This window comes from Anastrepha obliqua, chromosome 5 (genome assembly GCF_027943255.1).
Source record: "Anastrepha obliqua isolate idAnaObli1 chromosome 5, idAnaObli1_1.0, whole genome shotgun sequence".
Lineage (NCBI taxonomy): Eukaryota > Metazoa > Arthropoda > Insecta > Diptera > Tephritidae > Anastrepha > Anastrepha obliqua.
Genome location: NC_072896.1, coordinates 28,587,392 through 28,610,673, shown reverse-complemented (window position 1 = coordinate 28,610,673; position 23,282 = coordinate 28,587,392). Strand labels below are relative to the sequence as shown.

The window sequence follows — 23,282 nt, the reverse complement described above, 5'->3', positions numbered from 1 at the left end:
CGCACCCCATACAGCTATAAAACCAAATGGCATAAATAAAATTTCAAGCGCTAAATGGACCATCCTGCACTACAAATTAACCATAGATGCCCCATGTAGAGCACTCGTATATGCAATCTAAATATTTGACTCATCACTTTTGCGGCATTTAAGATTCCCGAATGGTTCTCATAGCCTCCACTTCCAAATAATTACCGCACTTTGTTTACTGCAATATGCTTCAACGCCAAAATATATGCTTTGCTCTTAAAAAAATTAAAATCTTATCTATGATACTTCATCATTGTTTATGTGCGCGTATGTGTGGGCAAGTAGCACTTTTCCACCAGCAGTTAACAGCAGTTGGCTGCAGCACTTGCCAGCTGTGCGTTGGTTGCCATTTTCGACTTATTTGATCACATATTTTTGCCATAAATTGCCAATATTGCGGTCGACCCAACCAATATTGACCGCACTTTATGTTCGAAAAATAACAAAATATTTAACGTAAACACACAAGCAAACTCAAGTGAATAGACAGAGAGAGATAAACACAGAGAGGGAGAAGTGGGAATGCCACAAGTGCAGCAATATTTAATAAATATTTCATGCCGCACAAATGTGTATGTGTGTGCGTACTCTTGTAGCGTAGGAGTTAAATTTTTCCGGAAATTTTTTAAGTCAACATTTTGCGGTTTTCAAATTACTGCCGCTTTATTAGAGCGTTGCAGCAACATAGGCAAAAAGTGCCTTACTTTGCATTTCGGTATATTTATTTACCGAAACATTTTATCGATAACCCGCACGCACTTTAATAAATATGCTGCGGTGGCGTTGTGTATTCAAGCATACAGCTTGCTGACACTAAGCAATTTCCACATCATAAATTTTTCGATACTTTTTTGTGGTGATTTACTGTACTCCAAAGCATCCTTAAGTTACGGCGCACAAATGATTCAAATACGCAATATGCAAGTGCAGTGTGTTCAATAGGTTTACCTCAGAGAATTATTGACAAGTTTTGAAAATTTAATATATCTGTTTTTTGTTTCATTTTAGTATTTTTTGTAAGAAAATTTTGTTCATTCTCTTACGAAAACCATACAAGTTTTACACTTTCCGGATATTTAACTACTTTTCATAAAAATAAAAAGAAAATTCTAAAAAATTTCAATAAAATTTACAAAATTTGTGGAAATTTATAAGCAAATTTATATAAAAATAATACAAAAATTCTAAAACTTCTTAGAAAAATTACAATAAAAAAAGTTCCAAAAACTTTCTAAAAATATTATAAAAAAATTTCAAAACAAAATCTAAAAATTTTTATAAAAATTTGTTAAATTTCTTATGAATTTCCACAAATTTTTATAAAATTTTTTAGTCGGAATTTTTATAAATTTTTTTTGAAATTTTTATAAAATTCTTTATAAATTGTTAAGAATTTTTTTTTTGAAATTTGGAAATTTCTCATAAATTTCCACAAATTTTATAAAAATTAAAAAAAAATTATAAAATTTGTATAAAAAATTCAAGAACAAAAATTCTAAACAATTTATAAGAAATGTAACAACTTTTTATAAGAATTTCAAAACAAAATCTAAAACATGTTATAAAAATTTGTTAAATTTCTTATAATATAATTTTCCATATTTTTTTAAATTTCTTATAAATTTCCACAAATTTTTATAAAATTCTTTATAAATTGTTTAGAATTTATTTTTTTTTTTCAATTTAGAAATTTTTTATAAATTTCCACAAATTTTATAAAAACTAGAAAAAAAATTATAAAATTTGTATAAAAAATTCAAAAAAAAATTCTAAACTATTTATAAGAAATTTAACAACTTTTTATAAAAATTTCATAAAAAAATTCTAAACCATTTCTAACAAATTTTATAAAAATTCCGACTACGCAACTTTATCTAACCTTTTTGTGTGTTTGGCTGAGCTCCTCCTCCTATTCGTGGTGTGCGTCTTGATGTTGTTCCACAAATGGGTCCCTCCATTTTTTTTAAGCCTATTTCGAACGGCAGATATTTTTATAAGGAGCTTTTTCATAGCAGAAATACAATCGGAGGTTTGCCATTGCCTGCCGAGGGGCGACCGCTATTAGAAAAATGTTTTTCTTCATTTTGGTGTTTCACCGAGATTCGAACCAACATTCTCTCTGTGAATCACGCACCAACCCATTCGGCTACGGCGGCCGCAACTTTATAGCTCTTTGAATTTTGAACAAAGTGCAGATTTCAAGTGGCTCAATATTCGTGTAGATTCTTAACAATTTTTTTAGTATTTTCAACAAAATTTTGTTCATTCGCCTACAAAGCCATATAAATCCAAGTTTTACACTATGTAAAAATTTATAACAAATTCAACACATTTTGATAAAAATTAAAAAAAGATGTTCTAAAAATTTTTATAAAAATAAAAGAAAAATTCTAAGAATATTTATAAAAAATTAAAAAAAGAGAATTCTAAAAAATTCAAAAAACAATTCAAAAATTTCCAAACAAATTTACTAAAAATTCCGACTATGCAGTTTTATAGCCCTGTAAATTTTGCTATAACAAAGTGCAAGTTTAGAATAGCTCAAAGTCCACGTAGATTTTTGACAAGTTTTTTAGTATTTTTAGGAAAATTTAATTCCTTCCAAAAATTTCTAAAAAATTTCAAAAACAAATTTCGGAACATGCCGACTACACAGCTTTATAGTACTTTGAGGTTTGCTATAACAACGTAGATTTTTGAGAATTTTATTTGCTGGCATTTTGCATTCCTTATATGGCAGAAACTACATAGCACCGTCAACAAAAACAAATTTTTGAAAATCAGTGCGTTTTTTGAGCCACTTGGGACTCGCACCCAAATTTCATGGGCTAAAAAACTGCATAGCCAGAATTTTAGAAAATAGATTTATAGATTTAGATTTATATTTTTCTAAAATTCTGACTAAAAGTTTGTAATATTGATGAAATTTCATTAACTTTTTTACATTTTATACAAAGTTAGAAACTTTCAGCTACACGAGCGGTTGTTGTAGTAAGAACTATTTATATTAAAAAAAAAATGCATGAAAAGTAACTAAATAGTCAAAATTTTGCAATAGCGCTGCTATTATTTTGAACACAGTACATATGTATGTATGTGTATATAGATATCTGTGTTTGTATGTATGTATGTACGAATCTGTGTATCTTTCCTTAGTCAAATTTGCTTAAAGTTACAGCATTAATAAAATAATGATTATGTCATAAATATTATGTGTCGTTAAACGATTTCACACTCACCCACCCACACACGCACCACACACACACACACACACCACAGATTCCAACACATTAAAAATTCTATACATAGAATAGGTAAGAAAAGAAAAATGTCTTGTTCTTCTCGCATTTCAAGTCCATAAAAATACTCATAATGCCTCCACTGTTGTGTTTATTGTTGCTTTTAGGCCGTTAAAGGAATTTAATGTCACGCTCCCTCTCTATTTTTGATATATTTACGACTCACCCCTGAGTCAATATTGAGACATAAAAATTTGTTATTTATTATTTCTCCTCTATTAGGAGGCGCTAAGAATGCCGTAAATAAACGGGCGGTCATGTAAGGGTTTCGTACGAGTGGGAGAAAAGGAAATAGTCATCAATTTTCTCATGCGTCTCATACCTTTCTGATCACATATCCACACGTATGAGCACATAAATGCATACGACTCACTTACACATAAATGGTGATAAGGTGGAGTAGGCTAGAATAGAGTAAAGTAGGGCATTTTTCGTTAGGAATCTCTTCGATTAGCTGTTAATGGTGCTTAATGTAGCTGAACGAATGTCATTTTGAACAATTTTTAGAATCAAAGACTCGGATTAAAGTGTTGAGGAAGCTGAATTTTTTCAAATATTATTTTCTGTTATTTTTCAAAACCAGGTAAAAGTATGTAGTCTTAGAAATTTTAACCCCGCGCTTTATACTGGCATAGAAATGGGGAAATTATTTTGTGGCGGTTATTTGGTTGCAAGCAAGAAAAAATTTTAATTGGAAATTCAATTAGGATATTTTATTTACGATTTTTTAGTGTTCATTCACTATACATATTTACAGACATACAATAAAAAAGAATAATTCTGCACAAATTTACTTTCTTACTTACTTTCCCTTCTTCATTGCCTACTTGCAGGTGGCCTACAAATCGAAAACAGTCGCGAAGAGGATCAAGGCAAATACGAATGTGTCGCCGAAAATTCGGTTGGCACCGAACACTCGAAAGCAACGAATTTATATGTGAAAGTACGACGAGTACCGCCTACATTTTCACGCCCGCCAGAGCCCATCAACGAAGTGATGCTGGGTGCAAATTTGAATTTATCTTGCATTGCAGTGGGCTCACCTATGCCGCATGTGAAATGGATGAAAGGTGGGTAGCACAAATAGCTGGAAATAAATTTTAAATCGTTTTTAGCCTAACATAAAAAAATGTATACATTTTGTATACTTTTTTCTTAAGACTTCACCCACATTTTCCTACCCCTTTAACTCAACATTTTTTTAAAATAAGCTACTAATTGAAATTTTTTCCCACCACTCAGGCGCTCAAGATTTGACACCCGAAAACGATATACCCATCGGTCGTAATATTCTTCAGCTAACAAATATACAACAGAGCGCAAATTTCACCTGCATTGCTGCTTCGTCTTTGGGGCAAATTGAAGCGACGGCGATGGTGAAAGTTCAATGTAAGTTGGAAATCGTTTAAATTTTATTTATCTAAATTTTAAAGGGTGTACGCGCCAATTATATATATATAAATTTTTTATCACTTTTTTGTTATTTTCTTTATATATCAATAGCACTTCCAGCTGCTCCGACAGACGTGCAAATCTCTGAAGTGACTGCCACTTCAGTGCGTTTGGAGTGGTCTTACAAGGGACCCGAAGATTTGCAATACTATGTGATACAGTACAAACCGAAAAATGCGAACCAGGTAGGATATTTTTTTACAATTCTGCTACTTTTGAAATACACGTCACGTTTTAAAATATTTTCTACAAGCATATAACTGTAATTTACTGATTTTATTTTCAAATTGACTTTCACTTAAAGCTCCAGCTGCTAAATATAGGCCGACCTAATTCAGTAGTTGTACTCCAAATTTCTTTCTTCTCATACTTCTCACAAAAAAGTTTCCCCCGTGAAGCTACTGCTCACCTGAATTCCCTGCTTTAAAAAATAAAATTTCAGGCTTGAGTCAAGTTTCAAACTTCTTGTGAGCTTTCCATTCTTTCAAGAAATCAGTTTCTCCCTAGAGAAAAGTTTCGTACCACACACGTGCTTTCACATATTTTAAATATAAAGCTTGACTAATGAGCTTTGGCTTCTTTCATTGAGTGAAATTTCGCCACTGAGTGAAGTTTCGCATTTCTCACGTGGTTTCACTTATTTTAGACACAACGCTTCACTCTTGAATAAAATACGATACCATTCATGAACTTTCACTTCTTTTAAGAAAGAAGTTTTAGTCGTGGGTGAAATTTCGTACTCTTCAAGAGGTTTCACTTCTTTCAAAAATAAAATTTATCTCGTGAGTAAACTTTCGTACTCCTCACGTGCTTTCACTTATTTTAGAGATAAAGCTTCACTTTTGAGTAAAGTACCTTACCACACAATAGCTTTCACTTCTTTCTCAAATAAAGTTTGACTCTTGAATCAAGTTTAGTACTCCTCACCAGATTTCACATATTTTTCAAATAAAATTTCGATCTTGAGTTAAGTGTCGTACTCCTCACGAACTTTCACTTATTTTAGAAATTAAGCTTAATTTTTCAGTAAAGTACCATACTTCTTTCAAGCTTTCACCTCTTTCAAGAAAAAAAGTTTCTCCCTTGAAAAATGTTTCGTACTCCTCACGAGCTTTCACTTCTTTCAAGAATAAAGATTCACCCTTGAGTGAAGTTGAATATTTCTAACAAGCTTTTACTTAAAAAGGAAGTCTCACCCATGAATGTATTTTCGCGCTCCTCACCTCATTCCCTTCTTTCAAAAATAATCGTTCACCCTTGTTTTCCAGTTTTATACACCCCGCGGGCCTTTTCTTCTTTCAAAAATAAAGTTTTATGCCAACGCATTCTTATTTTTTTGTTAAATTAAATTAAAGTAATTAAAATATAAACACTATCGCACTTCTCAAATGCAGGCTTCTTTAAATGAGCAAATGAGTGTGAGTTTTCACTTCATTCAAATATAAATTTGCTCTGGTCTATCAAAGCCTTATTTTGGCTCTATTCAGAAAGCAGAATTACAACCCATTTTACGCAGGAAAGAATGATTCTTCCTCTGCGATGAAGCTTTCACTACTTTCGGCTTAAGCTTTCATTTCACTTGAAATAGTTTGAAGCCTTAATAAAGTATGGGCGTTCCAGTTAGAGTATCAAATTCATCAAAAATAAAAATAATTGTTGACCCAATTTTTTTTTTTAATTTTTTTTCGCTTAAAAGTTCTATTATAATTTAAAACAAAGCTTTCACCTGACTTGAAGTAAAGCTTCTTAATTGTCATTTTTGTTAATTAAATCAATCAGATGACAAAACTTAAATTTTTACAGAATACATATAACAGCAGCTTTCAATTAATTTATATTTGTGTTTTAAAATATCCATTGGCTAACTATTTCTTCTCATTGCATTCTCACAGGCTTTTAGTGAAATCAGCGGCATTATCACCATGTTTTATGTCGTGCGCGCCTTAAGCCCCTATACCGAATATGAATTCTATGTGATAGCGGTGAATACCATTGGACGTGGGCCGCCATCGAAACCCGAGACTTGTACCACTGGTGAGACAAGTAAGTAAAAAATCATCCCTATAAAAAAAATTTAAATTTTGTACGATAGTGCATATACAGTGTACAATAAGTGAAATACACAAAAGTGCTGCTAAAGTAGAGGAACTCCAAATAAAATCAAAAAAAAGTCAGAGAAGCAAGAAAATCACTTGAAAAATAGAAAAATAGAACATATTTTGGAAATAGTTTTAAGTGCGGATTAGACATGGCAAATATATGAAATGAAGGCTCACAAAAGCTTTCATGGCGCTATACAGCTTTAAAGCGAAAAATTTAATTTTAAAGTTATTTCAATTGAGAGTTTAAAGCTAAAGAAAATATATATATTATGAAGTACTTACAAAAAAAGTTCTGAAACTTGAAGCTTTTGAGGCGGATTGACAAAGAATTTTACTTAGCAATTAGCGCCCGTCTGAGCCTGGGTGAAAACTACGTTAACTTTTAGTGGAGACTGTGATGGAATTTTTCGAAAATTTTCACAATCAAAACAGTTTGCAATCGAAATTATTTTCAATTAGTTATAATAAATTAAATTAAATCTTATTAAATTTATATGAGGTGTATGCTAAAAATTGGAATAAAATTGCGGTTAATATTGGGACTTAGAAAACACTTTAAATAAAATCGGAGCTTGCAAAAGCTTTCACTTAAGATTTGAGACAGTTGATAAATTAAACATAAAACAAAGTAAGTTTTAAAAAATAGAAAAAATTGTGGTTTCAGTAGTATACACTCTAAAATAGTATCATTCATTTAAATTTTGTAAAAGCTTTCACAAAAGCTTTTAAGTTGCGTGCGCGCTACGAACATTTTATATGCCACACTCTCCAAGCACAAATGAAAAATTCAAAAGTCATAGTACCCTCCCAAAAAAGCTTTTCAAAAAAGCTTTCAAAAGCTTTTCGAAAATTTTCGATATATTTGATTTTCAGGATATTTTTAATACGTCATACAGCACGACAATTTTTAAATTAAAAACAAATATTAAGTACAGCGGTGAATTCCCAAGAAACTTATAACCGTATATTTATTCACATGACAAAAAAAAAGTATTTTGAAAAGCTTTAAAATGTATTTAATTTTTAGAAAGTCGGCCGTTTTTAACAGCGCACAAAATTTTGAAATAAAAACCAAAAAATAAATACAGTGATGAACTCCCAAGAAAGCTTTCATAAGCATTCAGCTTCCAAAAGCTTTTTGAAAAGCTCTCGAATATATTTGATCCTCAAGAAGTCAGACGTTTTTAATAACTCTAAAGCGTATACAATTTTTAAGTAAAAACCAGAAAGTAAATATAATGATGAATTTCCAAGAAAGCTTTATAAGCCGTATATTTATTCACGTGATACAAAAAACGTTTTTTGAAAAACTTTCGAATATATTCGACTTTCAGGAAATCAGACGTCTTTAACAGCGCATACAATTTTTAAGTAAAAAACAAAAAATAAATACAGTGGTGAACTCCGAAGACAGCTTTCATAGCAAAAAAAATTTTGGAATAAATATATTTTTAGCATATAATTTTAACATAAAAACCTATTTTTTATTCAAAATCAAAAAAAAAAACTGGTAATAATAAGTGCAGAAGTAAACTTTAAACTAGCAAGCTTTAAAACAAATATTTAAATATAATTCCTTAGTATTATACTTCAAAATATAACAACAGGAAAAATCGAGGGTGCAAATTTGTAAACCAAAAAGCTTTAAATTTCATAACAATAAACAACCTTAAAAGAACTCACCAAGAACTCACCTCACTTGCCCCCAAGAAAGCTTTAGTAAGTCTGAAACTTTTATACAAAACCAGTTTGTGGTAGCAAGTATTCAAAATCATAAATCGCGTAAAAATTTCAGAAGCAAATTATTGAAAAAAAAAACAACTTATGTCGTCGCTACACTTTCAAAAGCGTTTTTGTATGCCTTGTAAGCTTTTCAGATGTTACAGGTTATGCAGCAAGCTGTCAACGTTCATTTGTATATATACACATTTTTCTTATATAACTGTAATGTACATACATATATGTATTTTGAAAGAGCTCTTCAAAGCTCATTCATTTATTGACCCCATTTGTTTTGAAACGGTATTAATGAATGCATTTGTTTCTTCTTCTTCTTCTCTTTTCTAATTTCAAACTTTTTCACATGCTCTCTTTCCAAGGATTTTTCTAACAATTTGTTATTGTATTTAATATAAGTTTTGTTGGTTTTTTTTCCATTCATGGTTTTATGCAACTTTATGCTATTGGTTTTCTGGAAAGTTTTTGCTTTGAGCTTTAAAAGCTTTGCGATTTGTTTTTGTTTTTTTGGTCGTGTTCAAGCTACTCAATTCAATTTCTCTCTGTTTCTCTGTTCCCATTTTGTGTTTGTGTTTTCTTCATTCATCGATCGCTATCATGGACTAACAACAACAACAACCACTTAAATTATATGATACCTAAAACAAAACTGAAAAACTCATAGGCGATTTCACGTTTGGAGGTGCAAGTAAGTGTAATTTTCCATACTAACCATTTTCATGCATTTAAATAAAAGAAGTTTTAACTACTTTTTTTTTGGTTGTGTTTAGTGCCAACGTGAATGAAATTGATATGGGCAAAAGCTCGTTAAAGTCTTAAGTGCTGAAGTTTAACGGGAGTTATTATAGTTTTAAAGTAGTGGCTGAATAGTCGGATTCATACAAACCTCACGCAATTGGCGTTGAAATTGAAATAAATTGAGAATACCTATCCGGTGTAGCATACTGTAAGGCTGATCTCTATATGTGTGTGGGTGGGTGAGCGTATGCCATTTAGTTAACGTATGAAGATTGTATAACTGTATATACCATTTACGCGTGTGTGTGTGTGGGTGTTTGCGCGAACGTGCTTACATACATTACTCCTGAAAGTATGCAATAACGTGAAACGTTGAACGATATCAATTGCGCAATTTAAGTTGAAATTTTCACGGCAGATAACCAAAGCAAATGTAGGTGGGCAAGCAAAGAGGCAACATGCTGGAAGTAGAAGTGATCGGAGAGAGGTTATAGCGCGCCACAATTTCAACAAAGAAATGTAGATAAAAATGTATAAACGTTAAACAATTTCAATAACAATTGAATTGCAGGCGTTACGACTGCAAACACGAACTTATGTACGTAGGCACCGAGCGAAAAACGTAAAACTAAATGGCTGCATAAGCACACAAACGCCAGCGTTGCAAGTGCAGTGAATTTTCATGCTCACTCGCCTTTTGCTCAAACAAACATATGCGCATATGCACATACATACATATGTATGTGTGTGTGTATATGTACATACAAGTATATTTAGGTATGCATATGCGAAAGTTTTCCACACCTGCCCCATACGGCGAGGTAAACGTAAAGTTGAACAACTATTTTTTTTATTTTTTTTTTAAGTTGAGCATTAAAATGCAAAAAGAATGCGGGCAAAGAGGTAAAAGACTGCAAATAAAATTAAAAAAGTAAAAAATAATAAGAATTCACCAGCCATAAAAAAACAGCGCTACGATTTTCACATTTTTTGTAGCGCACTTTTAGATGCCGCAACGCTGTCAGCGCGCGTCCAGCGCTTGCAGCTGCGTTCATGACGTTAAACAAATTTTCACCCCCTACTCTCCAAAGTATGCTGTTTTATTAGGGCATGTCATTGTGAAACTGCAAAAAGCAACAGCTGAAAATCATTGGCGGACAAAAACTGCGCAAGCAAATTAAAAAAAAGCAAACGCATAGCATATATATGTATGTATGTGTGCGTTTGAGAGACATTCAGTATACATATACACCCACGTACATACATAAAAGTGGCTGTTTAAAAAATGTGTAACAGCTAAAGTATTTCGATGCGTACATTTGAGGAAGCCAGTACAAGCGCTGAATTATATGCCGCCGATGGCAGCACTGTGAAGCAAACAAGGAAAAAGGTAGAGACTCCATTGAATTACATTCTTTGTTGATTGTTTGGCCGAGCTCTTACTCAAATTTTAGGTGCACGTCTTTATGTTTTATCACAAATGGAGCACCTACAACTTTATGCTGCCTCCGCATTACAGAAAGTTTTTTATGAGGCGCTTTTTCATGGCGAAAATGCACTCGGCGATTTACCTTTGCCTGCGGAGGGGCAAACGCTATTAGAAAAAACTATTGTACTAACTATAAACTTTCTATCGTTTGACACGAGGTTTCGGACCTGGGCACTAGAGAAGGGTAATCACGCAGAAATCTATTCGGCGGCAGCATTCACCCCTTCATTCCATCGGAACTTTTTTTTTTTTTTTTTTTCAAAATAAAAATTCTTGCAATGAGTGGAACCTGCCAAATAATAAAACGCTCCAAATTTCGGCTTTTGGGGAATTCGAAAAGCTTCTCTTCTAAATTGGATGCCAAATTGGATAATGAATTGGCTGTATTTGATCCAATTGGTAAGATCGATAGCTCTTTAATGCAGACCGAAGCACTCAGGTATGATTGCCCATTGTAAAGGGTGGTTAAGTTTCAAGGACCGGTGTTGATTTTGAATAAAATACAATTTTTTTAGGAAATTATTGTCATTTGTCTTTACTATAATAATATTGGTATGACTCAATTACGTATGGAACAAAATATCGGCCAAATGGCCATCGGTGGCACACCTCCATCCGATGGTCCAAATTTTCGATGACGCTGAGACATAATTGAGATTCTATGCCGTTAATGTCCGAATTATCTCATCCTTTAACTCTTGAATTGTTGCTGGCTTATCGACGTACACCTTTTCTTTCAAGTAACCCCAAAGAAAGAAGTCCAACGGTGTCAAATCACATGGTTTTGGCGGCCAATTGACATCGCCGCGACGTGGGATTATTCGGCCATCAAATTTTTCGCGCAAAAGAGCCATTGTTTCGTTAGTTGTGTGACAAGTGGCACCGTCCTGTTGAAACCACATATCGTCCACATCCATATCTTCCAATTCGGGCCATAAAAAGTTCATTATCATCTCACGATAGCGAACTCTATTCACAGTAACTGCCTGACCGGCCTCATTTTGGAAAAATACGGCCCAATGATGCCGCCGGCCCATAAACCGCACCAAACAGTCACTCTTTGTGGGTGCGTTGGTTTTCCGGCAATCACTCTTAGATTATCATTCGCCCAAATGCGTCAATTCTGCTTATTGACGAATCCACTGAGGTGAAAAAGGGGCTTCATCACTGAAGATGATTTTCTTCGAAAATTGGTCATTGACTGTTGCCATTTCCTGCCACCATTCTGACCATTGACGACGCTTGAAATGGTCAAGAGGCTTTAGTTCTTGAGTCAATTGCACCTTGTAAGTGTGCAAATGCAAGTCTTTATGCATAATATTCATCAACGACGAGCGTGAGAGGTGCAATTGTTGGGCACGACGACGAGTTGAGATGGACAGCTCTTCAACCACACTATCGCGAACAGCAGCAATATTTTCTGCAGTAAGAGCTGTACGAGCGTGCACTGGTGTTTTCACATCTCCTACAGACCCGGTTTGCTCAAACTTTTACACAATTTTTCCGATTGTACGCACATTTGGACGATTAAATTGACCGAAAAAATTTGAACGCTCGTTTTCATAATAAGCCTGAATAACTTCAACGCGTTGCTGTGTATCTTTCCATGGTTCAAATTGAGTTAGTGTGAGATTGAAAAATGTCAAATGAAATGCAGAAAAAGACTTGACGTTTAGGTGTGGTCCACATTCAACATCAGCCCTTGAAATTTAACCACCCTTTACTTGAGACCTAAAAAGTAAGGCACGAAATATATAAAGGTAAAAGAAGAAGAGAGCGAAGATATTACGCTGTCAACTCCTCTTCAAACTTCAATGACTCCTTATTGGATCTGTGAAATTTTGATATTTTATAACTTTGGAATACCAGAATGATCTAAGCTGCTAAGCTGCTCATTTCAAAAATAAATCACTATCGAGGTGGTGTAAGCTACAAATCTGCAGGACGCTAATAAGAGCAATAGTGACCTTTGGCTGCGAAGTATTTAAGATAAAAAACTACCTTCGCTTTGAGTATAAAATCCTAAGAAGGATATTTTGACCAGTAAGTGAGGCTGATGGATTTTACAGAATCAGATACAATGATGAGAGAGAGAACAGCTGATATCAGGCCAAAATATTGTACGTTTCGCTAAACCTCTGCGGCTGAAATGGTTTGGACACCCACTCAGGGCGGACGACAGCAGAATTTCGAAAAATACCTTCAACTATCTTACCTTCAACTATCTTATCTCATCTTATAAATATGCGAGTAGAAGCAATGCAATGAACCGAGTCGTATGGAGCGCTATCACGAAGGTGGCACTGGCTCACCTCGAGCTGTAATTGCTATGATGATGATAAAGATGATGCCGTCAAAAATGTGAGAAAAATTCTATATTTAACACATTGACTGAAAAGTTCCGGACCTAACAAAGAAAACAAGTTTTTTTGTTTTTTTTTGTGTTCAAAATTAGCTTTATTCATCGAAGTAATTTCCACGCATCCATTCCAACGCCGTCCTAACATTTCAACACCACTTTTGTGTATGTAACGATTTATCTTTTGCCTCAAAATATGTCTCAGTTTCAGCAATAACCGCTTCATTCGAGCGAAATTTCTTTCCGGCGAGGATTTTTTAGGTCTACCGGCGAACATTTTTTTAGGAATACGGTTAATGTGGAATCAATTCGAAGTTCAATTGATGTAGTTTTGCCATTGTTTTGATTAACTTGTGACACGGTGCATTGTCTTGATGACAAAAAACAGTGAGAAAACGCGGCACCCACTTAGAAAAGAGCTTTCTCATAGTCAAATGCTCATGCAATATAAAGTCGACAGATTCTTTTGATATCTTCACGAAATCAGCTGACTCATGCAACTTCACCTTACGATCATTCAAAACGATTTTGTGAGTTTTGTTGGTGTTTTCTGGTGTTACCGCGTCATTTGGACGTCCACTGCGTTGTGCATCATCGGTGTCTCGACGACCACGTTTGAAGTCAGCAAACGATCGTTTTATTGTTGTTTCTGACGGAGCAGAGTCTCCATAACACTTTTCGAACCATTGCTTCGGTTAAATGGTATTTTTTCCCAACAAGAAGTAGTGTAAAATTAAAACACGCAATTCTTTTTGATCCATTGTTTGAAAATGAGTCCAAGTCATGAAAATAACAAAAGTAGCGACACTCTTACCACAATAACTCACAAACTAATGAGTAGAATATCAAGAAATTTTCATAGCTCTCTTTTTAAGGTTAGTACTAAATAAGAAAGAGATGAACGTAATAAAACTAGTGTCATCTATGTGTTAGGCCCAGAACTTTTCAGCGCAAATGTTAGATGCACGAGGTGAGGCAAGCAAATATTCTGTAGTTCGTGTTCGTTCAATTACGCTGCGAACGAAAAATAGCTGCCGCTATAGCTCCACCAACTACCGAGAACAAATTTCTACGAGGTGTGTTCAAAAAGTATCGCGAATTTTGAATTTTTGCCAGTTACGTATATTCGATTTTTTTGTGGCGATATTTTGGAATTCATGCCGACGAGTTCGGCCATTTTGAATGTTCAGTTAATTGTTGACATCTGCTTTGCTTGCAGGTGTTTCGGCTCCTCTTCGATTTTTACCTATTCAAAAAGGTGGACCGGTATCAAATTTTTGTGTGAAAAACGAAATTAAGTGCACGGATGCATTGCGAATGTTGACTGTATCACACGGAAACACCAACTACTTTGGACCAAAGCAACGTTTATCGGTGGTACAAAGTGTTCTCACAAGGTCGAGAAGATGTAAACGACGAAAAGCGTGCCGCACGCCCTTGAACAGCAGACGCAAAAATTGATGAAGTGAAGAAAATGATATTGGCCAATCGCCGAATAACCGTTCGAGAAGTTGCTGGGGACCTAGACATGTCGATTGGCTCGTGCCATTCGATGTTTTTCTATGATTTGGGCATGAAACGGGTCGCCGCTAAATTCGTACCAAAACTGCTCAATTTACACCAAAAGCAGCATCGCACGAACATTGCTAATGCGATGTTGGACTCTGTTCGTGACGACCCAAATTTGCTCCAGAGGGTCATAACTAGTGACGAATCATGGGTTTATGGTAATGACGTGGAAACCAAAGCTCAATCATCTCAATGGAAGCTGCCGCACGAACCAAGACCGAAAACCGAAAAAAGCGCGCCAAGTTCGGTCGAATGTAAAAGTTTTGCCTACCATTTTCTTCAATTGCAGGGGCGTTGTGCATTATGAGTTCTTGCCACAGGGTAAAACGGTCAATAAGGAATATTACCTGCAAGTTATGCGCAATTTGCTCACAACGGACCCATTCCGTGGTCTAAGTGGCATCGTTGTCTCTATGTGCGATGCGGCTGCCAAACCTATGCGCAATTTGCGCTAAGCAGTCCGCCAGAAACGCCCGGATTTGTGGAAGAACAAAAATTGGCTCTTGCACCACGATAACGCTCCTGCTCACACATCGTTGCTTGTGCCCGACTTTTTGGCCAAAAACAACACACTAACGATGCCACAGCCACCGTATTCCCCAGATTTGGTCCCCTGTGACTTTTTCTTGTTCCCGAAACTGAAGAGGCCCATGAAAGGACGACGCAATGCTACGATTGACGCGATAAAGACGGCGAAATGATTTTTTGAAGTGCTTCGAAGATTGGAAAAAACGTTGGCACAAGTGCATAATATCTCATGGGGATTACTTTGAAGGGGATAAAATAGATATTAATGAACAAATAAATAATTTTTGAAAAAACACAAAATTGGCGAATGAGTACCTAAATACCCGAAACGATACACAACTGGAGGAATAGTGATGAAGCAAATTGCTGATGAAAAAAGTGCACACGGTTAATAAAACTTTCAGAAATATTCGATAATCAAACCATAGATGGTTTTTGATGCCTGAATCGATCTCAATCACATTTAAAATTGATCTATACTCGCACTTACTATATAGTAAAGAGCACTCTTACATGGAAAATATGAAGTTTTGATACATATTTTCGTAAATTTATTCCATTTTACCGATTTTTATTAGTAACAGCGAAAACTTTAAATGCAAAAGGCAAATTTCAACTTATCCAACATATTTTTTAACGTCCATATTTACTTTACAGCTAATATACATACATATATGTGTGTGTGCGTATATCCTTCGCCCACTGTAAAACATGCGATTGGCACTAATTCCAATCGGCGGCTGGCACTTTTGTAGACAAAGTATAAACTTTACATTGTTATGCGTATTAAAGGCATGCATTTATAAATGTAAATTCATACACCTATACATGCATGTGAATCATATGCACCTATACTGGTATAGGAAGTGTGTGCGCGCATAAACTTGTGTAACTTAGAACATTTATGTGCGTAAGCGCAGAAACAAAACAGAACACAGCAACGACCAAAGCAGCAATCAAAGCAGATTGTGAGAGTTGAGCAGCTGAAGCAACAGCAGCCGGGTAGTTATGCAAGTACAAGCAAAAGCATTACCACTCGAACATGCACACACAATCACGCTAATGCACACACAGACACACATACACTTGGCAGACTTGCGCTAAAGTGCAGTGGGCGGCATATGCCTGAAAAGCACCGCATATATGTATGTGTGTGTAAAACGCGCACATCAAATAAAAAACACACACAAGCATAACTACATTCACGAATACACATATAACACTAATACACTTACATGCGTGATTTTATATATGGAAACGATCGCCAGCCGACGTGAAGTTCACAATTTTATTGCCACAATTATCCTTATCGCTCGCCATTGCCAATATCGCTGCCAGAAACTTGCATACTATGTTTGTGTATGTATGTGAGTGTACTTGTATGTGTGCGTATTTACAATATGTAACTAGATATCCTTTCATTTCTTGCTTGCTGCTTTTGCTTGTACGTACCAAATTCACTGCCAAAAAGGACCAGCAGCAGGAGCGGCAAGTGAGACCTGCATTTCCAATCGATGCCCACCGCCCGAACGTTCATACCTATACACGCTCAGTGTTCAATCTCACTCCCTTCATTTTTTAAACTCACTGTTTTCTTCATTTTCCAGCCTCCTTCAAATGTATGTTTATGTGTACAGTAGCATTCAAAATAATGGCAGCATAGCAGCATGGCAGTTTGCAAATTATTGACTATTCGTTGTTGTTTTTTTTTACTTTTCTTTCTTTTATAAAAATGTAGTAACTACCACAACAAAAACTAATTATTTAACTCAAATTTTCTACCTTTGTACAAAATTTCAAAAAAAAATTGTTTTACAAAAGTACTATTTTTTATTATTTTTTATTTTATTTTATTATTATTTTTTTTTTTGTTAGAAAAATTCCAAGTATGCGATTTTGTAGTCTCTGAAATTCCAGCTAAACATGTAGTTCCTACTACAACAAAAACCATATGAATCAAATTTTTCAGTTCCGTACGAAATAAAAAATATTACAAAAATGTTCATCAAATTTTGTTATTTTTTTTTGTTTTTTTTTTTTTGTGTTTTGTGGGTCTTTTGCCAGCTTTGTGCAAACTTAGAAATCTTAAAAAAAATGTTCACAAAATTACAATTTTGTGAAAAAAATTATTTTTTTTTTTGGAAAATCTGAGTATGCGACTTTGTGGCCACTTAAATTCAAGCTTTCTACAGAATTTAAAAAAAATTTACAAATGAATGTTCATGAAAATTTCAATTGTTTTAGAAAAAATTTATAATAATTTTTTAAAATTCAGCTTTGTACAGAATTTAAAAAAATTTAATGTTCATGAAAATTTCAATTTTTTTAGAAAAAAATTATTTTTTTTTAATATTTTTTTCTTTTAATTCTGAGTACCAACTTAAATTCTGTTATAATAAAGTGCAAGCTTGAAGTGGCTGAAAATCTGCGTTGATTTTTGATAATTTTTTTTTTATGTTATGCATTTTCTTCAAGGAACCGACCGGATATGCCTTTTATTATAAAAAATTTCGGTCAAAAAGTTATTTTTTGACCTAGAGCCATGGTCATATTAATAGCACATTTAGACTTTGAAAGCAAAGAGTTGAATATGTTTTTAAATACTATTTTTTATTGCGAAAAAAGCAACATAAAAAATAAAAAACTTATTTACTTCCACTTTAAAACAAAAAAATGGTCAAAAAGAATTTCAGTTCTGATTTAATTTACGAGAACGTAACCACGAAACCTCCTGGACACATAAATATCACATTTTAAAAAATTCCAAATAAAAGCAAAAATAGTAAACAAATCAGATAGTTAAGTAATAATATAATTTTACCAGATTAGTATTTTGTACCGTTTCCACTGTTTTTGATTACTTTTTCAACAACTTTTCGTCGATCCATGCTTTCTACAAGCTTGTGGCATCTTTCCTTTGGAATCGAGTACCAAGCCTCCTCAACTGCGGCCTACAAATCATCAAAATTTTTAAAATTTTTGTCAGCGATTTTGAACTTAACGTCATTCTACAAATTTTCTGTTGTAGAGAGATCAGGGCTCTGCGCCGGCCAATCCAATACATTAATTTTTTCTCTCCTGAGCCTTTTCTTCACTGTCTTTGCAGTATGCTTTGGATCATTGTCCTGCATAAATGTCCAATTTAATCGCATAAACTCAAAACAAATGGCTCCATTTTATTCTGGAGTACATCCAGATACTGAGATATATCCATTTTACCAGCCACGCGAACAATCGGCCCAATACCATGCCAGGAAAAAGCTCCCCAAACCTTGATGCTTTTTTGTGCACGTAGGATTTAGCGCTTAACGACGTGCAATAGTTTTCCCATCTGGTCCCATCCTATTTATTTTGGTTTCGTCGGTCCAAAGCACGTTTTTCTAAAACTGAATAGATTTGTCTTTGTGGGCTTTTGCAAAGGCAAGTCGGTGTTCGATATGCCTTTTTTAAGAGGAGTGGTTCCGCTTATGCGGCCAAACAGCTGAGCTCCGTTAAGTTGCCTTCCTACAAGCTTTCCGAACACCTGTAGACTAGATTCTTGGTTTATTTCAAGCATTATATGCCGTGCTGGCTTAAGAGGATCTGCTTTGCTCTTGGGTATTATTGCTCTATCCACATTAGCCTAAGTTTTTCGCGGCTTTGGTTTTCTTTCCGTTTATTTTCTTAGATAGGATGAATCTTTCTTAACTAAATTAAGAGCATTATAAACCATTTTCCAAGAGCACATCATCATTTCAGCTATTTCTGCTTGGCTTTTTCCGTTTTGACTCATACGGTATATAAGAGCTTTTCTCCGGCATGCAATGTTTTCCACGCTCCATTTTTAGTAATTACTTTAAAATTTTTTTAAGAAACAAAAAATTATACTAAAAATCGCTGAAATAATATTAAAGGTTTAACTCTCCGCTGCGCAAGTTAAAATGTGCTATTTTTGTCTCCACTTCAAAACAGCAATAAGCATAAATAAAATAGAACGCAAAAAATTCCACCGAAAAAAACGGTAAATTCCTCGCATTAATGTAGGCTTAATAACGGTAATAAATGTAAACAAACAAATTTATTTGATCAGAGCAGAGTTCCTACTAAAAACTTAACTTAACTTAACATATTATGTTCACATTTGTGCTATTTATCTGTCCATGGCTGTAAATTGTAGTTAAAAAACTGCTTTTAAAGTTTTCTTTATTTCCAGTCTGTTTTACTTTATTTCTTCAGTTTCTTTTACTTTAATTCTTTACTCAAATAATAATGTAAACGTTACTCGAACAAATTTACTTAAATTGGACTGAAGACAAAATTTAAGACTTTAGCCAAGTCTGTTATTTTACCGCAAAAAATTTAAATTTTCACAAAGTCCGAAATTTTGAGTTTCTGTGGCGAGCAAAAATTATATTTTTTTTTTGTTTTTTTTTGTGGTACCTAAATTTTAATTTTTCCTTCTTTTTTTGTTTTGGTAATATTTCATTCATAAAATTTCTTGTACAACCAAAGCGGTACAAATCAAACTTTCAAGTTTTATACGAGACTTAGAAAACTCGAACCAATTTCTATCTAATTTTTGAAAATTTTAATCTGAATTTTAGAAAATTAGATTAGCGACTAAAAATCGCTTGGATTTTTGCGTTTTATTCTATACAAAAAATAATTTCTGGGAAAGTAAAGGTGGGCATTCGTTAAAAACAAATTTAAGAATCAACTCCAGTTTTATAAATTTTTTATTTTATAATAAAAAAGAACCCTAGATCAGTTACTCAAAAAAATTTGTTTAAAATCTAAAGATCAAAAATGCTGCTTAAAACTTGCATTTTATTATACCAAACTATATAACTGACATTACTTTCCTTTCTCAAAATTTAGATACAAAAGTTCAAAATTTTGACGAAATTTATTTGAATTTTTCTAAATGAAAGTTTGATTTATACTATTTTAGTGAATAATATTTAATTTAAAAAGAGCATAGCAAATGGCCAATATTAAAAAAAATAAACAGATAACAAAAAAATCATCATGCACTCATTTATGCTCGCCATTGTGTATGGCTTTTTTTTTGTGGTATAAACTATATTAAAAAAATAAATAAATAAGTAAAAATAATAATAATGAACAATAAAAAAGTAAAAATAAAAAAAGTTAAATAAAAAAAAAATAAATATCAAAACTGTCACATGTGTCGTTTAATTATATTACAAATAAAAAAATGTTAAATAAAAAAAATAAAAAAAAACTAAATTCAAATGCTCGCGCTGCTATAATTTCGACCACCACTGTACATTCCTTAAGCATATCCCAGCCATTTTGCCCATTTCGTTGCCTCGCACTTCATCTCGCATCCAGTTCATATGTAGGCTTACAAGCTTCTCCTCTGCATTCATGTATTTATGCTTAAAGCTTTCATTGAATTTCCATCCAACTTTGTTCAGCTGCTTTGGTTGTTGCATTTTGATTTTCATTTTGTTCATTTTCTTGTCGCTATAATCTATAAATTTGCTTACAATATCTTCTCTATTTAGTTTTTTTTTATTGCTTTCACTATTTTGCTTAGCTTTTGCACCCCTTCCTTACGCCAGCTTTATAACATAAAACTATGTTGTTTTTGTGAGTATGCATACATACATACACATACATATATTTGTGCTTGGCTTGCCAGCTTGTTCGGCAAGTGTGTTGAGCTTTATGACTCTTACTGCTTTTGCGGTCTTGTATCAACGCTTATCTTTTTGCATGCCACCCGATACTCAATACTAGCAAATTTCGTAGCTTCCAATTATATTCATCTCATTTTTTTTTTGTGTGGTTTAATACCATTTTCCTTCCAGCCAATGTTGGCAAATGCTGACGCGCGCAACTAAGAGCGAGTAGCCTGCTCTGCGCTGCCAATATGTTTCCCGCACACACAGCTTCTAATGTCCCTCGTCTGCTCTATGTGCAGAGTCATAAACAATACCTACGTCCACCATCCACGCTTGCTCCCATGCGCCTGCAGTTAGCAACTGTGCAGCACAGCATCACGTACGCGCATTACTCTACTCTTACCACTACATAGAGCGAATTTACGCCAACTTTGCCCACTAGTCCACCACTGGGATTACCGTTGTAACATTTTATTGGCAGTGAAACTGCAATTTTTTAACATTCGCCCCCACTCACGCCTTTGTTTCTTCATTTCGTTATAATTTTTTTGGGTTATTTTTTGTTGGTGGTCATCTTTTGGCTTTTCGTGCCGTGGTGGCTGCTCTGCGGATTTTTGTTTTCCTTTTTGTTTTTGTCAAACCTTTCTCTCCTGCCAAAAACTAATTTTTTCTGCGGTTTTTCATTGCGGTGACACAGCGGTTTGGGAGGATGGTTCCATGTGTAGAAGTCCACGCAAGTGGGGAAAGTTACTGATCGCCATTCACTTGGGAATGGCCAGGACGATTCTTCTGCATATGGTTCAAGCAGCTCACAACGGCCGGGATTAGCCCACGTATCCTCTGGGTAGCTTCCGAGCATCCGTTCGGGAGTGAGCTAACGTGAGAAGGCGAAACATTCCAGGATAGCTGGTTGTGCGTTGGGTTTGGGACCCGCCACTTAAAAATCGCCCCCAATGAAAAGTTTTAAAAAGCCTCGGATGAGACCTCCCTATACTGATGACGACCCCTGCAAACGAACTAAGGATTATGATTTGAGGGCATGCACCTGGAATGTCCGGTCCCTTAATGGGGAAGGTGCCTCTGCCCGGCTGGTTGATGTCCTCGTGAGAGTAAAGGCTGACATCACTGCCATCCAAGAGATGCGATGGACGGGGCAAGGAAAGAAAACCATGGGACCTTGCGACGTCTACTACAGCTGCCATGTAAAGGAGCGCAAATTCGGTGTCGGATTTGTTGTGGGAGAGAGACTTCGTCGCCAAGTACTGTCGTTCACTCCGGTGGACGAGCGTCTCGCAACAATCCGCATCAAAGCCCGTTTCTTCAACATATCGCTAATTTGCGCCCACGCCCCGACGGAAGAGAAGGACGATGCGACCAAAGATTCCTTCTATGAGCGCCTGGAACGTTCCTATGAGCGCTGCCCCCGCCACGACATAAAAATCGTGCTTGGCGACTTCAACGCCAGGGTGGGCAAGGAGGGAATTTTTGGTCCCACAGTCGGAAAATTCAGCCTGCACAACGAAACATCCGGTAACGGACAGAGGCTGATCGACTTCGCCGCGGCCCGAAACATGGTAGTCTGCAGCACCAGATTCCAGCATAAGAAGATTCACCAAGCCACCTGGCTGTCTCCTGATCGAAAAACGCTAAACCAGATCGATCATGTTGTGATAGATGGAAGACACGCTTCTAGTGTATTAGATGTACGTACGATCCGAGGACCCAACATCGACTCGGATCATTACCTTGTTGCAGCCAAACTGCGCACCCGCCTCTGTGCAGCAAAAAACGTACATCTACCTACGCAAAGAATGTTCGACATCGAAAAGCTGCAATCACAACAGACAGCCAGAAGATTCGCCACTCGACTCTCACTCCTGCTCTCGGAGAGCACTGCCCAACAACCCGGCATGCGCGAGCAATGGAGCAACATTTCTCGTTCCCTACGTACCGCCGCCGAAGAAGAAATCGGATTCCGGCGAGCCCGAAAAAACAATTGGTACGACGAGGAATGTCATGCTGCCGCAGAAAGAAAGGATGCCGCCTATAGAGCCACGCTGCGATCGGGCGCAACGCGAGCCATGTGGGATCGCTACAGAGAGCTGAAAAAGGAAGAGAGACGTATTATCCGAAAGAAGAAACGAGAGGCCGAAATACGTGAGTGCGAAGAGCTTGAGATGCTGGCCAACAGGAACAACGCCCGAAAATTCTACCAGAAAGTTCGGCGGCTTACAGAAGGTTTCAAGACCGGGGCGTTTTCCTGTAAGAACAAAGACGGCGAACTGGTGACTGACGTACAGAGCAATCTTAGATTATGGAGGGAACACTTCTCGAACCTATTAAACAGTG

General features: G+C 35.3%; 1 protein-coding gene across 2 annotated transcripts in view; it reads left to right on the top strand.

The window, feature by feature from the left end:
- The window catches only part of LOC129246943 (tyrosine-protein phosphatase Lar), a 263,927-nt gene that overhangs the window by 64,165 nt on the left and 176,480 nt on the right, over window positions 1-23,282 (top strand). The window contains exons 2-6 of one of the 2 annotated variants that reach the window (XM_054885702.1): window positions 4,163-4,399; window positions 4,572-4,718; window positions 4,833-4,966; window positions 6,674-6,824; window positions 9,285-9,308. In XM_054885702.1, coding sequence (XP_054741677.1) covers window positions 4,163-4,399; window positions 4,572-4,718; window positions 4,833-4,966; window positions 6,674-6,824; window positions 9,285-9,308 — 693 coding nt within the window. The remainder of the gene's footprint in view (window positions 1-4,162; window positions 4,400-4,571; window positions 4,719-4,832; window positions 4,967-6,673; window positions 6,825-9,284; window positions 9,309-23,282) is intronic. The other variant, XM_054885703.1, reaches the window with a different exon arrangement.